Raw genomic sequence first — 10,937 nt, 5'->3', positions numbered from 1 at the left:
TGTGAGAGACGCCTTCCTGCCTTTGGTTTTGATCATTCAGGTCTAGGTTCTAAGTCTCCAAAACATCCTTGCCACATGTGGACAGCAGGAAGAGCTGCTGTCTTGGAGCCTGATTCCTGCTGCATCTGGAGAAACTGAGTAATGTGCCTTTCATGGTCTCTCTGTATTTCTCTTCAAGAGTTGCTTGACCCAGTATCTTTGTGTCTGCTCTATACAATGAAAATACAAACTAAATGAGAATAGAAAAAATAATTAAAGCATCAAATTGTACAAATTACAAATCTGTTCCAAAATATACTTACATTAAATAAAATACGCATTTCAGTAAGATCTACAGTGAATGACTATGCATTCTGGGAAGCTTCACATCTAGGCAGGGCCAACATTCGTGGAAGAAGCTAAGAGAATGTGCATCCAATCACAGTTTATAGCGGGTTTCTTATTGCCAATCTGCCAGTCACACCGAACGTGTCATTACATCACTTGTGCAGGACACCGATTTTGTTGGGGGAAGGGAAGCAAGCGCTATCCTCAGTGGTGAGTTCATTACAACTTCGGAGGAATCCCACAGCCTAGACAGTAGAGTTTCAGTAAACATGGTAAGGGAAGCAGACAACGCTCTCGAGGCCCAGACACACTTTCTTGCTGTATTGTGTAGTCAGGAGGATGGTCTTCTTCAGGACAACATGGTCGCAAGACTGGGACAATCCCAAGGGGCTGACAGGGAGTATGAGGATGGGGAGGTGGGCTACCTCAAGCTGTTTCACATCAGAGACAACTGTGAGAGTCCTCAGACCTGTAATCTCTCCTCTTATCATCTGGCATAGCGTTTGATGTATTCATCCACTTTGTCCCGAAAATCCTCCTGTGGGGGAGAGGTTACAGCAGAGAACAGTAAGAGAGCTAAGGGACACTTCGGGAACACGGCAAATCTCCCCAAAGTGAAGGACCCTGTGGAGAAGCCTGGCTTCATGTCTCCAATGATGCCAGCTCTCCATGATCCTAGTGCAAACTGTTCAGGGGAGGGTGTGGCGGGGAGGGCACAGCAGAGGCCAGGTGAGAGGAAATCCTAAGAGGGACTCACCCCACACCCTCTGTTGTGCCAACAGGACCATCAGTCTGGGAAAGCATGTTCGTGGTCCCAATGCCAACACTCTTCTGCAGTAGTATGAGCTACACAGCTACTGTTTTGCTGGGAGGCCCCGCTGGTGGTCAGAGGTTGTGGTCTAACACGGTCTGGCAGCTCTCTGAGCTGGCACCATGGACAACTCCTTCCCACAGGCAGAAGGCGCCCTGTTCTCTACCTGACCTTATTTGGAGACTGTCTCTAGGCCCAGATGCCTGACTTATCTCTAGAGTGACCCCCGGACGGATGCAGTTCCTTGTGCTAGGAGCATCACACTAGGACCATGCTTCTGATAGGAGCATGCTGTTTAATGCAAATTAGGGGACTCCCGGCTACTATCTCCAATCCTATATATGCCCTACACTCTGGAATACAGGTGCGCTGATTCACTGAAGTCACCTCCCAGAGGGCTGTCTCTGTCATACTCACAGGCTGGACAAGGCTCTCTCTGCTGGCCACTTCTACCTCCTTTGCCCCCATGGCCCAGTGACCAATGGACGATGGGGGAGGAGGGGACCCACTCTTTGACAGACCTTTGCTTCTAGATCCATCTTCCCAGAGTAACTTCCCAGGGCCTTGCTGTCCACTAAAATGTGCTTACCTTCACAGTCCCACCCTCCCTACACCCACCATACCTGGAGGAAAGGCAAGTGGGCCACAGAGCTTACTTACCATTCTCTCATGTCAAGAAACAATGGCCCCTGGGGCTCCTCAGATGACAAAACACAGCAAAGACCCAAGGACTCACTCACCCAGGTCAGTCTGCGTGGGAAAGCCTTCTGAGATCTGGGCCACTGCCTCAGGTTTTCCCTAGTCTGTTCTCTCAAGGTTAGGAGCCAAATCCCATGGTCCCGAAGCTCCCCGTCAGCTTCCTCTAACAACTCAGCTCTAGGCCACTGCTGTCCCCACTGCACAGCTATAAGCTTTGTTCCGAGTAAGTCCTGGAGCATGGAGGGTTCCCCTGCTTGTTCCCCACAGCACTGAGCAGGATAAGGGCAAAGGCTTGGCACATGCTGAGAGGCTGCTGAGCTCTCTTCAAAGCGTGCCTAACTACAACTGCCTCTCCGCAATGGGCCCACCCTGACCAGCTGTGTCACGCCCTCCTGCTACATCTGGACTGGCAAAGTGACTCTTTCAAGGCCAGGCATGTTCTCAGTTGGAACACTATGGGAAGGTCAGGGACTTAGTTCCAGTCAAGTGGTGATCTGACTCTAGGTGACTCTGCTGCCGCCTCTCCACATCTGTGCTGTGCAGAAGTTCCCATACTGGCCGTTCACTCAAGATTTGGGAAGGGCCGTGCAGAAACTCCAAAATGTCTTCAAGATCACTTCTAGTTTCCAGAGCTGAGCAATACTGGGGCTCATCAGGAATTGTCACAGAGGCTTAGAATGTGAAACGGGAGTTCATCCTAACCACGCCCATCCTTAACTCAGGACAAGACTTCTCTTCCATCTTGGCCCCTTCTGTTCTGTTCACTTTGGGGCAAATCCAGTGCCAGGCCCACAGGAGGCTTCCTACTGTAGTTCCTGCTGCCTCTAACTTCCTCTTTCATTTGTAAGAACACAAGACTTTAGAATGAAGACCATGGATGCTGGAGCCTAAGACTGTAGCCCCACTGACAAAGTAGGTATAACTAGTTGGAGGAGGTAATAAAGTGAGGATACACAATAAATAGCCACACCGGTCATCAAAGGATCAGAGAGCCTTCCTAGCCAGGTATGGCAACATGTGTCTATGGTCTCAACTAGTTTGGAAGTGGAGGCATGTGGATATTTTCAGCTCAGGACTTAAGGCCATCCTGGCAAGACCTCATTTCAAATAAAAGGAGATGGGGGTTTAGGAATGTTTGGCTAGATAGAATGCACAAGTCCCTAGATTCAGCCCCTAGCACTGCAAAATGAATTCAGTCAGGTGTGGTGGTGCATGCCTTTAGTCCCAGCACTCAGGAGGCAGAGGCAGTGGATCTTTGAGTGTGAGGCCAGCTTGGTCTACAGAGAGTTCTGGGCCAGCCAGGGCTACATAGCAATATCCTACCTCAAGCAATTAAATAAATTAAAAACAGGGTGAGCCTTAAGAGGCTGCTTGAGGACGGACAACGCAAGCTACCTCAGCCCAGGTCACGCTAGAAGCTTCTGTACATTCCTGCTCAGGATAGATACATAGGACTGTTTCTGGTCCTCTGTAGGAACCCTTTGTGCAATCATTCCAGGAACCTCCCCTAACAGTGCTCTGTCCCTTGTCTTCCCTGAGGTTTCGATGCTCCCATTCACGAACCCATACATCGACCCACTGTGCGGTGATGGCAACTCTATCAGCTTGGTACACATGTGCAGGCTCCTTCCTTCTTAGGGGCCCGGGTATTTGATGAATAGGCTTTTTTATTAGCAGCACCTCACACCTATCTGAAGGAGGTAAGACAAACAGTGTCTGATGTACAAAACAAAGCTCTGTCCTTACACACGCACACTAGCCACAGAGCCAGGCCCTCAGCAGGCACATCAGAAAGAGAATTGAAAATACAATCTCTGAGACCGGCTCAAAAAGAAAAGCAAACTATCCAGAGGTCCAAAGCAAGCACACTGCCACCCGTGACCTACCAAGAAGCTTAGAAAGCCGAGGGCATCAGCGGCCTTCCCAGGCAGTGTGCAGTGAAGCACACCAACCTATACAGGCGTGGACTTGTGCCCTGTTGAGTCTCAAAGATAAACAACCAGCCCACTATTCAAATTAAGGACACACAGCATCTTTGATCCATCCAGCCATCTGGCTATAGGACTGAACCAAATACCAGCATATTTAAGGATATGTTTACTGCTGTGGGATGTTCTGTATGGCAAATATGTTGCTGATTGGTCAATAAATAAAACAGTGATTGGCCAGTGGCCAGGCAGGAAGTATAGGCGGGACAAGGAGGAGAATAAAGCTGGGAAGTGGAAGGCTGAGTCAGAGACACTGCCAGCCGCCACGATGAGAAACAGCATGTGAAGATGCCGGTAAGCCACGAGCCACGTGGCAAGGTATAGATTTATAGAAATGGTCCTGACTGTGGGCCAGGCAGGAAAACTCTAGCTACAGTTTACTGATTTGATGCTTACAGCAGGGAAACATCCTGTGGGGAAAAAGAGCCCAGGAAGGAGTTTATGATCTGATCAGAGAAAAAAAAAAATAATGAAGATTAAGTGTAATGGACAAGAGTCCATTATTTTGGGTAAAGGCAAACACACAACATCTCAGCAAAGCATGTGGAGAGAGGCAGGTGGCCTGATGTGACCCATCTTTCCTTCTGTATCCCTTACCATTGTGGTAGGGTTTTGTTGTTTTGTTTTGCAAGTGCTCTACCACAAAGTTATACCCCAGCTCTACCTTACTGCTAATGACGTAAAGAGCCTGTTCTATTACTCATACTGATATTTTATTACAATTTTACCTGTAATAAAAGCCACTTTCACTATGAGCAATCCGCACATTTACTGTGACATAAATAAACTGCTTTAAGTGGCTGCCCCACACCCACCACTTAAGTTCTCGCTTACCCAGCTGAGACTCTTTTGACCTTAGGTGTCTACCTAGAAGCAGCCCGTTTGTCAGCTCACCTTGTCTCGTAAATGATGTTCTGCAGCTTCAATATTCAGTGGATCATCAAAATTCAAAAGATCCTGAAAAAGAGAACAACTCAAAATGAGTGTGGGGAAGAATCTGCTTTCCCACTGTAGCAACCCCTTCAGTCTACAAAGAGCCTCAGGGAGTCAGTGACTGGCACAGCAGCCTAGAGAGCGTTCCAAGCACTCCAAGTCCCTCACTGCAGAGTGCTGAGCAGGGGGTGCTTTTCAAACTGGTGAATGACAGCTGAGTAAAAGCCAAGGGTATGCCTACACACGACTATCCCCACTCTGGGGAAACTGGAGAAGATACCAATCCCATTAATTTGATGTTATCTAATAACTGGTAAAGGACCACAGTTCTCTTTAACCTTTTTTTTTTTTCCTAAATTTTATGTGTATGAGTGTTTTGCCTGCATGTATGAAGGTGAAGTGTGTGTGTGTATGTGTGTGTGTGTGTATGTGTGTGTGTGTGTGTATACTTGTGGAAGCCAGAGGAAGGCACTGGATTCCCTGGAACTAGTTATAGAAAGTTGTGAGCTGCTGTGAGGGTGCTAGAAAAAGAACCTGGGTCTTCTGGAAGAGCAGTCAGTGTTTTTAACCGATGAATCACCTCTCTAGCCTTGAACAATCATTCTTACAATGAGGTTCTTCAAACAGAAAGGTCTATTCTTTGTGTGTGAACACACACATGCAGGTTCTTTCTTAGCCTAATTATTGAGTTCCAGGTCCCAGTGAGAAACTATCTGAAAAAAGCAAGGTGGAAGGCTCCTAAGAAGTAACACTGAGATTGACCCTGGCCTCTAGACATACCTATTCCCCATATGTACCCCCACATGAAGTGTTTGTAACCCCAGAGCCTTGGCCTAATTAAAAATCTCCCTAGCAGTGGGGTTTTTTCACTGTCTTAAAAGGATTTATTTATCTTTATGTGTTCGGGTGTTTTGCCTGTATCTGTGTCTGTGCACTGCATGTATGTCTGGTGCCCACAGAGGCCAAAAGAGGGTGTTGAATCCCATTATGTCACCGAAGAAGCCAAGGCCCACATCAAAATGATTGAGCACACTGGAAAAACCATCCGAGTGGTGGAATGCAGGTCTGACCCAAAGGTAGTGTCTTCAGAGAGAGACAAGGAGAACCTGAAATGTCCGCAAAAGCTGGCTTCCCTGTAGGTGTGTGCTGCCCAGAGACACCACAACCCTGGGCAGGGCCTCACACGTTAGTGGGAGTTCTACTGCTTTTCCTTTTGTTGATGATTAAAATCAAGCATACTATGCCACAGGAGGAGAGCAAATATGCTTTAGAAGGCAGAAAATCTCCAAAGAAGTCACCCTAATGCCCCCTAAGTTCCTGCGTCAGTCACAGTGCAAATGCTTTTTAAGCTAGTGTTTCAAACCAGCAGCCAGAAAACCAAGAAAAGAGACGAGTGACTAATAATATACTTACAGTAAATAAAGAGTTTAATCCCCAAACAACATCCTGAAAGAAGAAAGAACAATTCTCAGGCTCCTATCCACTAAGTCTTTTAAACATGTAACCAAGAAATATGCACCATAGCGCTTTTCCCAAGACAGAAAACAGGAACCCTTTCTTCAAGTCTAACCTCTGACCACCTTTGAAACTGCCTTCCATGTTAAGACAGATGCAGGGACCATGAGCCATGGGCCACGAGTGCAGCCATGCCCCATCTCCTGTTACACCGACTGGACTTCTGGAATTTCCCTTCAAAACAAAGCCTGCTGCTTTGTAACATTACTGCCTCTTGGGGTTCGGTGATAAATTACTCCACTACATCTTCTTAATCTTCTCTAGTTACTTCAAGAATTAGGGGAGACTTGCACTTCTAAGATCACTAATTCCCACTACAATAGCACTAAAAAACATTGTTTATCTGTGTTCACAGACCTGATCTTCAGATGGGAACCATGGCGATCACAGACTCCTTCTCTACCTGATTCTTCAACTCCAAAGTCTTGTTCTTTTAAGCTGTTTCTCAGATATTGATTCCCATAGTATCTGCTAGCAATATTTTTTTTTTTTTAATTTACTGTTCCATGCTTTCTCCCACCTATCGGTTTTGGCACATCTGACCTTCTGGTATGAGTTGGCTAGTGACTGGCACTGGAAGTGAAGATAAGTATTAAGCCTGAAAAAAGGGGCTAGACATCTGAGCTGACAGCAGGGTACTGCCCCAAGCAGTAGAGATGCTGCAGAGGAAATGGCAGCCATCCCAGAGACTTGCAGAAGGAACAGATGTCCTGAGGAGGGCTGGAGGAGACTTCTTTCTGGGTAATGGGACAATCCTAAGGACAGGACATGGGGAAAGGCTGGGTGGTCCATGTGTCAAGCAACAGTTTAGGAGGAACAGGGAATAACTGTATTAAGTCTACACATTCTGACATGGGATCAGGGTCCAATTTTTTCCCTGTACTTTTCTCCCTTGTGGAGCCTATTCAGTAATAATCTACCCGTCACTTCACAATCCTTCTGACTCAGAAAGTAACCTACACACTTTGTAGCTCTTCCAGATACCCAGAAAGGCTTAAGATAGCCCCATTGAATGAACAAGACCACTAGGCTTTCTCTTGTGGTTTGACTCTTGAATACTACAGGGCTGGTCAACAAGGACTCTGATCCGGTTACAACTGGCTAAGCAATACTTGGTGGAGCAGACCCAGAAGGTGTGTGGTTGGGAGAGCGGGGAACAAGGGTGCAATTCTTCCAGGAGGCTGGCTGCCTGAGGACTACAGAAGGAAGGAATGCTACCTCTCACCTTCAGCGTCCTAGTGGGAGCCCAGCCAGTGCCATCGATTGAATGCTCTCTTAGTAAGCTGCAAGACAGAGAAACACAAGTTAATGAGGAGCCGTAGCTATTCACCATAAAGGAAGGAACTGCACCTGTGCAGCCTGTCTCCTCTTGGTTGGTCAGTCTTCGGTCTACTGAGGATAACCTTCACCTCCAAAGCTGGATTGCAGTAAAGTGTCTACTGACTGTGTGTGGACTATTCATTCTTTACATGGACTTCTAAGCAAAGGAAAAGCTTTTTTTTTTAGAGACAGGGTCTCAGGTGTAGTCCTAGCTTGCCTGGAACTCGCTATATACTTCAGACTAACTGAAACTGTGTCAATTCTCATCTCTGCCATCTGAGTGCTTGGATTACAGGCATGTGCCACCACACCCATCAAAAAAGCATCATTGGAACAACATACACACAAAAAAAGTTGTTTAATAGCCAGAAACAGTGACGGCAACAAAAATGATAGAGGGAATGATTGAGGGTAGTCTGTAATTTATAAATGTCAGGCATAACCCAAAACATAATTCCTCCAACGGGGTAACTATTTTATCTGTGAAAGAAGGAACCATTTGCCCAAAGTGTGTAGCATCCACACCCTCCAATGCTGAGGCTGGTCTCTTCTCTCCCACACACCCCAGTCTGGGAGTAGCAAGCCACAACCTCATGGTGCTCCTGCATGTTTCCTGGTGGCCAGTGAGGCTGAGCACCTCATAGGCTGATGAATGGTGTCCTCCTACAGCCCGAGCCCTTTGTCCAGTGTTAGTGCTTTCAAAATGAATACTTACACACAAGGACAACAAGTAGTTCAGGGACCCTCTTTCAGTTTTGTGTTTACAGTTTATTATTATTTGTTGTCATGGTATGTTTTTGTTTTGAGACAGGGTCTCAATTATGAAGCCCTGGCTGGCCTGGAACTCAGAGATCCAAAAGGCATGTATCACCACACCTGACAGTATTTTTAAAGCTTCTGCATAGGTTGATGGTACGGGCTGCATGTCTCAGACAAAAAAAGACCAGACAAGAGGCATCCAGGCTTAGCTCATCTTCCTTACCCAGTGCTTACTGAGAAAAATGGAGAAACAAGAGAGGCATCCTAAGAACAGCCTCAGGACCCAACCCTTTAAAATGAACGTACGAAGCCTGCTTCCCAGGGTGGCTGAACATGATGCAGGGCCTTGTTAGCCTCCCCAAGTCCTCCTGTCAGAGAGGATTTGCATCAACTGTAGTTGTCTAGACCAGACAGCCACCATTAATACCCTGGAGTACTAGGAAAAGGGTCCACACAGGCAAGCTCAAATGCTCTACTATGAAAAGAAGCTCCCTTTTCTCTTCTCCAGTTCTTTTCTTCAGAGACCAGGAACCTCCCGGGGAAGGTTGGAACTGCTAGGCCTTGACCTTATACCACTGTGAGAGCAGGACACAGTCTATAGCTGACGAGACATAGGGAAGCTACCTACTCAGAAAGGACCATTACGGAACGTATCTTCAGTGCAAGTGTCTGAGGTCACTGAAGCCGGGCTCCTGCAGTTTTCCTTACCCACCCCCTTCCTCCTTGTTAGTTAACATCAGCCATAAATTGGGACTGTGGTTCTTCACTACAGGAGGTGGAAACAAAGAGCATCACACTGCATGGTGAGGACTAGCAGGGCCCTGGCAACCGTAAGGAGCTACTTCAGTTTGGCCTAGGCATTTCTGAATGGTAGCCAAGCGAGATCCCCTTACAGGAGTGACTTTGAAGAGGCTCACCCACGTGCAGAAGGGAGGAAGGGACTTACCTTAGACATATTTCTCCTGTTTCTGTGATGTTGGGGTGCCAGATTTTAGTCAAGCATTTTACCTTGGGAGGCTGCAACACAGAGAGAGGTCACAAGTCTCCCCAGTACATACCTGCAACGTGCATGTGCGTACTCACACACAGGAGTGCACATCCACTCCACCCCTTGGTCTCAAATTGCTATGCCTAAGTCACAGAACCAGAGAGCTGACCATTACTGCTCCAGACAGATCAAATCTCCTTTTCAGTCAGATGTATTTGCAGACACTAGTGCTACAGTTTCCTAGACCAAGGTTAGTCTAATTTACTCTTTATTTACATTTGTATGTGTATATGAATATATGTGCACATTTGTGTTCAAGTGTGGTGTAGGATCCCTCAGAGCTGGAGCTACTACTGTATGTGCTCTCATTCCACACCTTTGGCCACAGTTCTGCACAGCCCATGGCACCTAATCCCTGCCTCTGAACCAAATGGGATGTGCTGTGGGATGGTCTGTATGTCAAATGCTCTGATTGGTCAATAAATAAAACACTGATTGGCCAGTGGCCAGGCAGGAAGTATAGGCGGGACTAACAGAGAGGAGAATTGAGAGAACAGGAAGGTGGGAGGAGACACTGCCAGCTGCCGCCATGACAAGCAGCATGTGAAGATGCCGGTAAGCCACGAGTCATGTGGTAAGGTATAGATTTATAGAAATGGGTTAATTTAAGATATAAGAACAGTTAGCAAGAAGCCTGCCATGGCCATACAGTTTGTAACCAAAATAAGTCTCTGTGTTTACTTGGTTGGGTCTGAGCAGCTGTGGGACTGGCGGGTGACAGAGATTTGTCCTGACCATGGGCCAGGCAGGAAAACTCTAGCTACAGGGATGACTAACTGCGCCCCTCCGCCACCCCTACCCGCTACGTTCCAAAGGTGGTGCTCTCACCTTCTTTTTGGAATCCCTATAAATCCACTTTCCACCATTTACCCATCTGTCTAGCTACTTACCATTTTTATCACTTCAACTTTCTATACATCACCTTACTTCCCTACTAATCTATCCTCAAAAGCAAATGTGACAGTCTTTGATATAATCAGTATGTAATATGACCTTTTTTTTTTTTTTTTTTTTTTTTAAAGTTTTTCGAGACAGGGTTTTTCTGTATAGCCCTGGCAGTTCTGGAACTCACTCTGTAGAACAGGTTGACCTCTAGCTCAGAGATATGCCTGCCTCAGCTTCCTGAGTGCTGGAGTTAAAGGTGTGTGCTACCACTGCCCGCTTGTAATATGATCTTCAAGGGACTAATACATAGCTACAGGTTATTAATTATCTGAAATTCTAAAATTACTGGCCCCTGGAGCTTTGTCATTGTACCATAAATAAAATCACAGTCTAAAAACATGTGCCCCCCATTTTAAAAATTTACATGAAATACAGAGGCAGAATATCTGCACAAGAATACCTGTTGGACAAATGAGTTTCTGTGCTGAAACCCTTCACTGTCCCCCATGTCTCCATGCCTTGTCCCTGGTGTGTGTGGGGAGTGAGGTTTAGGTACAGGCTTACTCACCACCATGTTGTAGGCATCAGGAACTTCAGTTTCAAACTGAAATTTTCCACCCTGGTAGTAACCCTCATCTATTAAAAACACAAA

At 46.6% G+C, this 10,937-nt stretch overlaps 1 protein-coding gene across 6 annotated transcripts in view; it reads right to left on the bottom strand.

Moving 5' to 3' along the window:
• Positions 1 to 281: 281 nt before the first annotated feature.
• The window catches only part of Ube2f (ubiquitin conjugating enzyme E2 F (putative)), a 47,971-nt gene continuing 37,315 nt past the window's right edge, over positions 282 to 10,937 (bottom strand). For all 6 annotated transcript variants that reach the window (XM_059277964.1, XM_059277966.1, XM_059277968.1 and 3 more), the window contains 6 exons: positions 10,854 to 10,921; positions 9,299 to 9,369; positions 7,499 to 7,556; positions 6,172 to 6,204; positions 4,720 to 4,782; positions 282 to 865 (listed from right to left, as the gene is read on the bottom strand). In XM_059277964.1, the coding sequence (XP_059133947.1) occupies positions 815 to 865; positions 4,720 to 4,782; positions 6,172 to 6,204; positions 7,499 to 7,556; positions 9,299 to 9,369; positions 10,854 to 10,921 (344 nt within the window). In that variant the 3' untranslated portion in view covers positions 282 to 814. The remainder of the gene's footprint in view (positions 866 to 4,719; positions 4,783 to 6,171; positions 6,205 to 7,498; positions 7,557 to 9,298; positions 9,370 to 10,853; positions 10,922 to 10,937) is intronic.

The sequence above is a fragment of the Peromyscus eremicus genome, chromosome 13 (assembly GCF_949786415.1).
Source record: "Peromyscus eremicus chromosome 13, PerEre_H2_v1, whole genome shotgun sequence".
Lineage (NCBI taxonomy): Eukaryota > Metazoa > Chordata > Mammalia > Rodentia > Cricetidae > Peromyscus > Peromyscus eremicus.
Note: the sequence above shows the minus strand (reverse complement) of the source record. Positions and strands in the feature narration are given on the sequence as shown.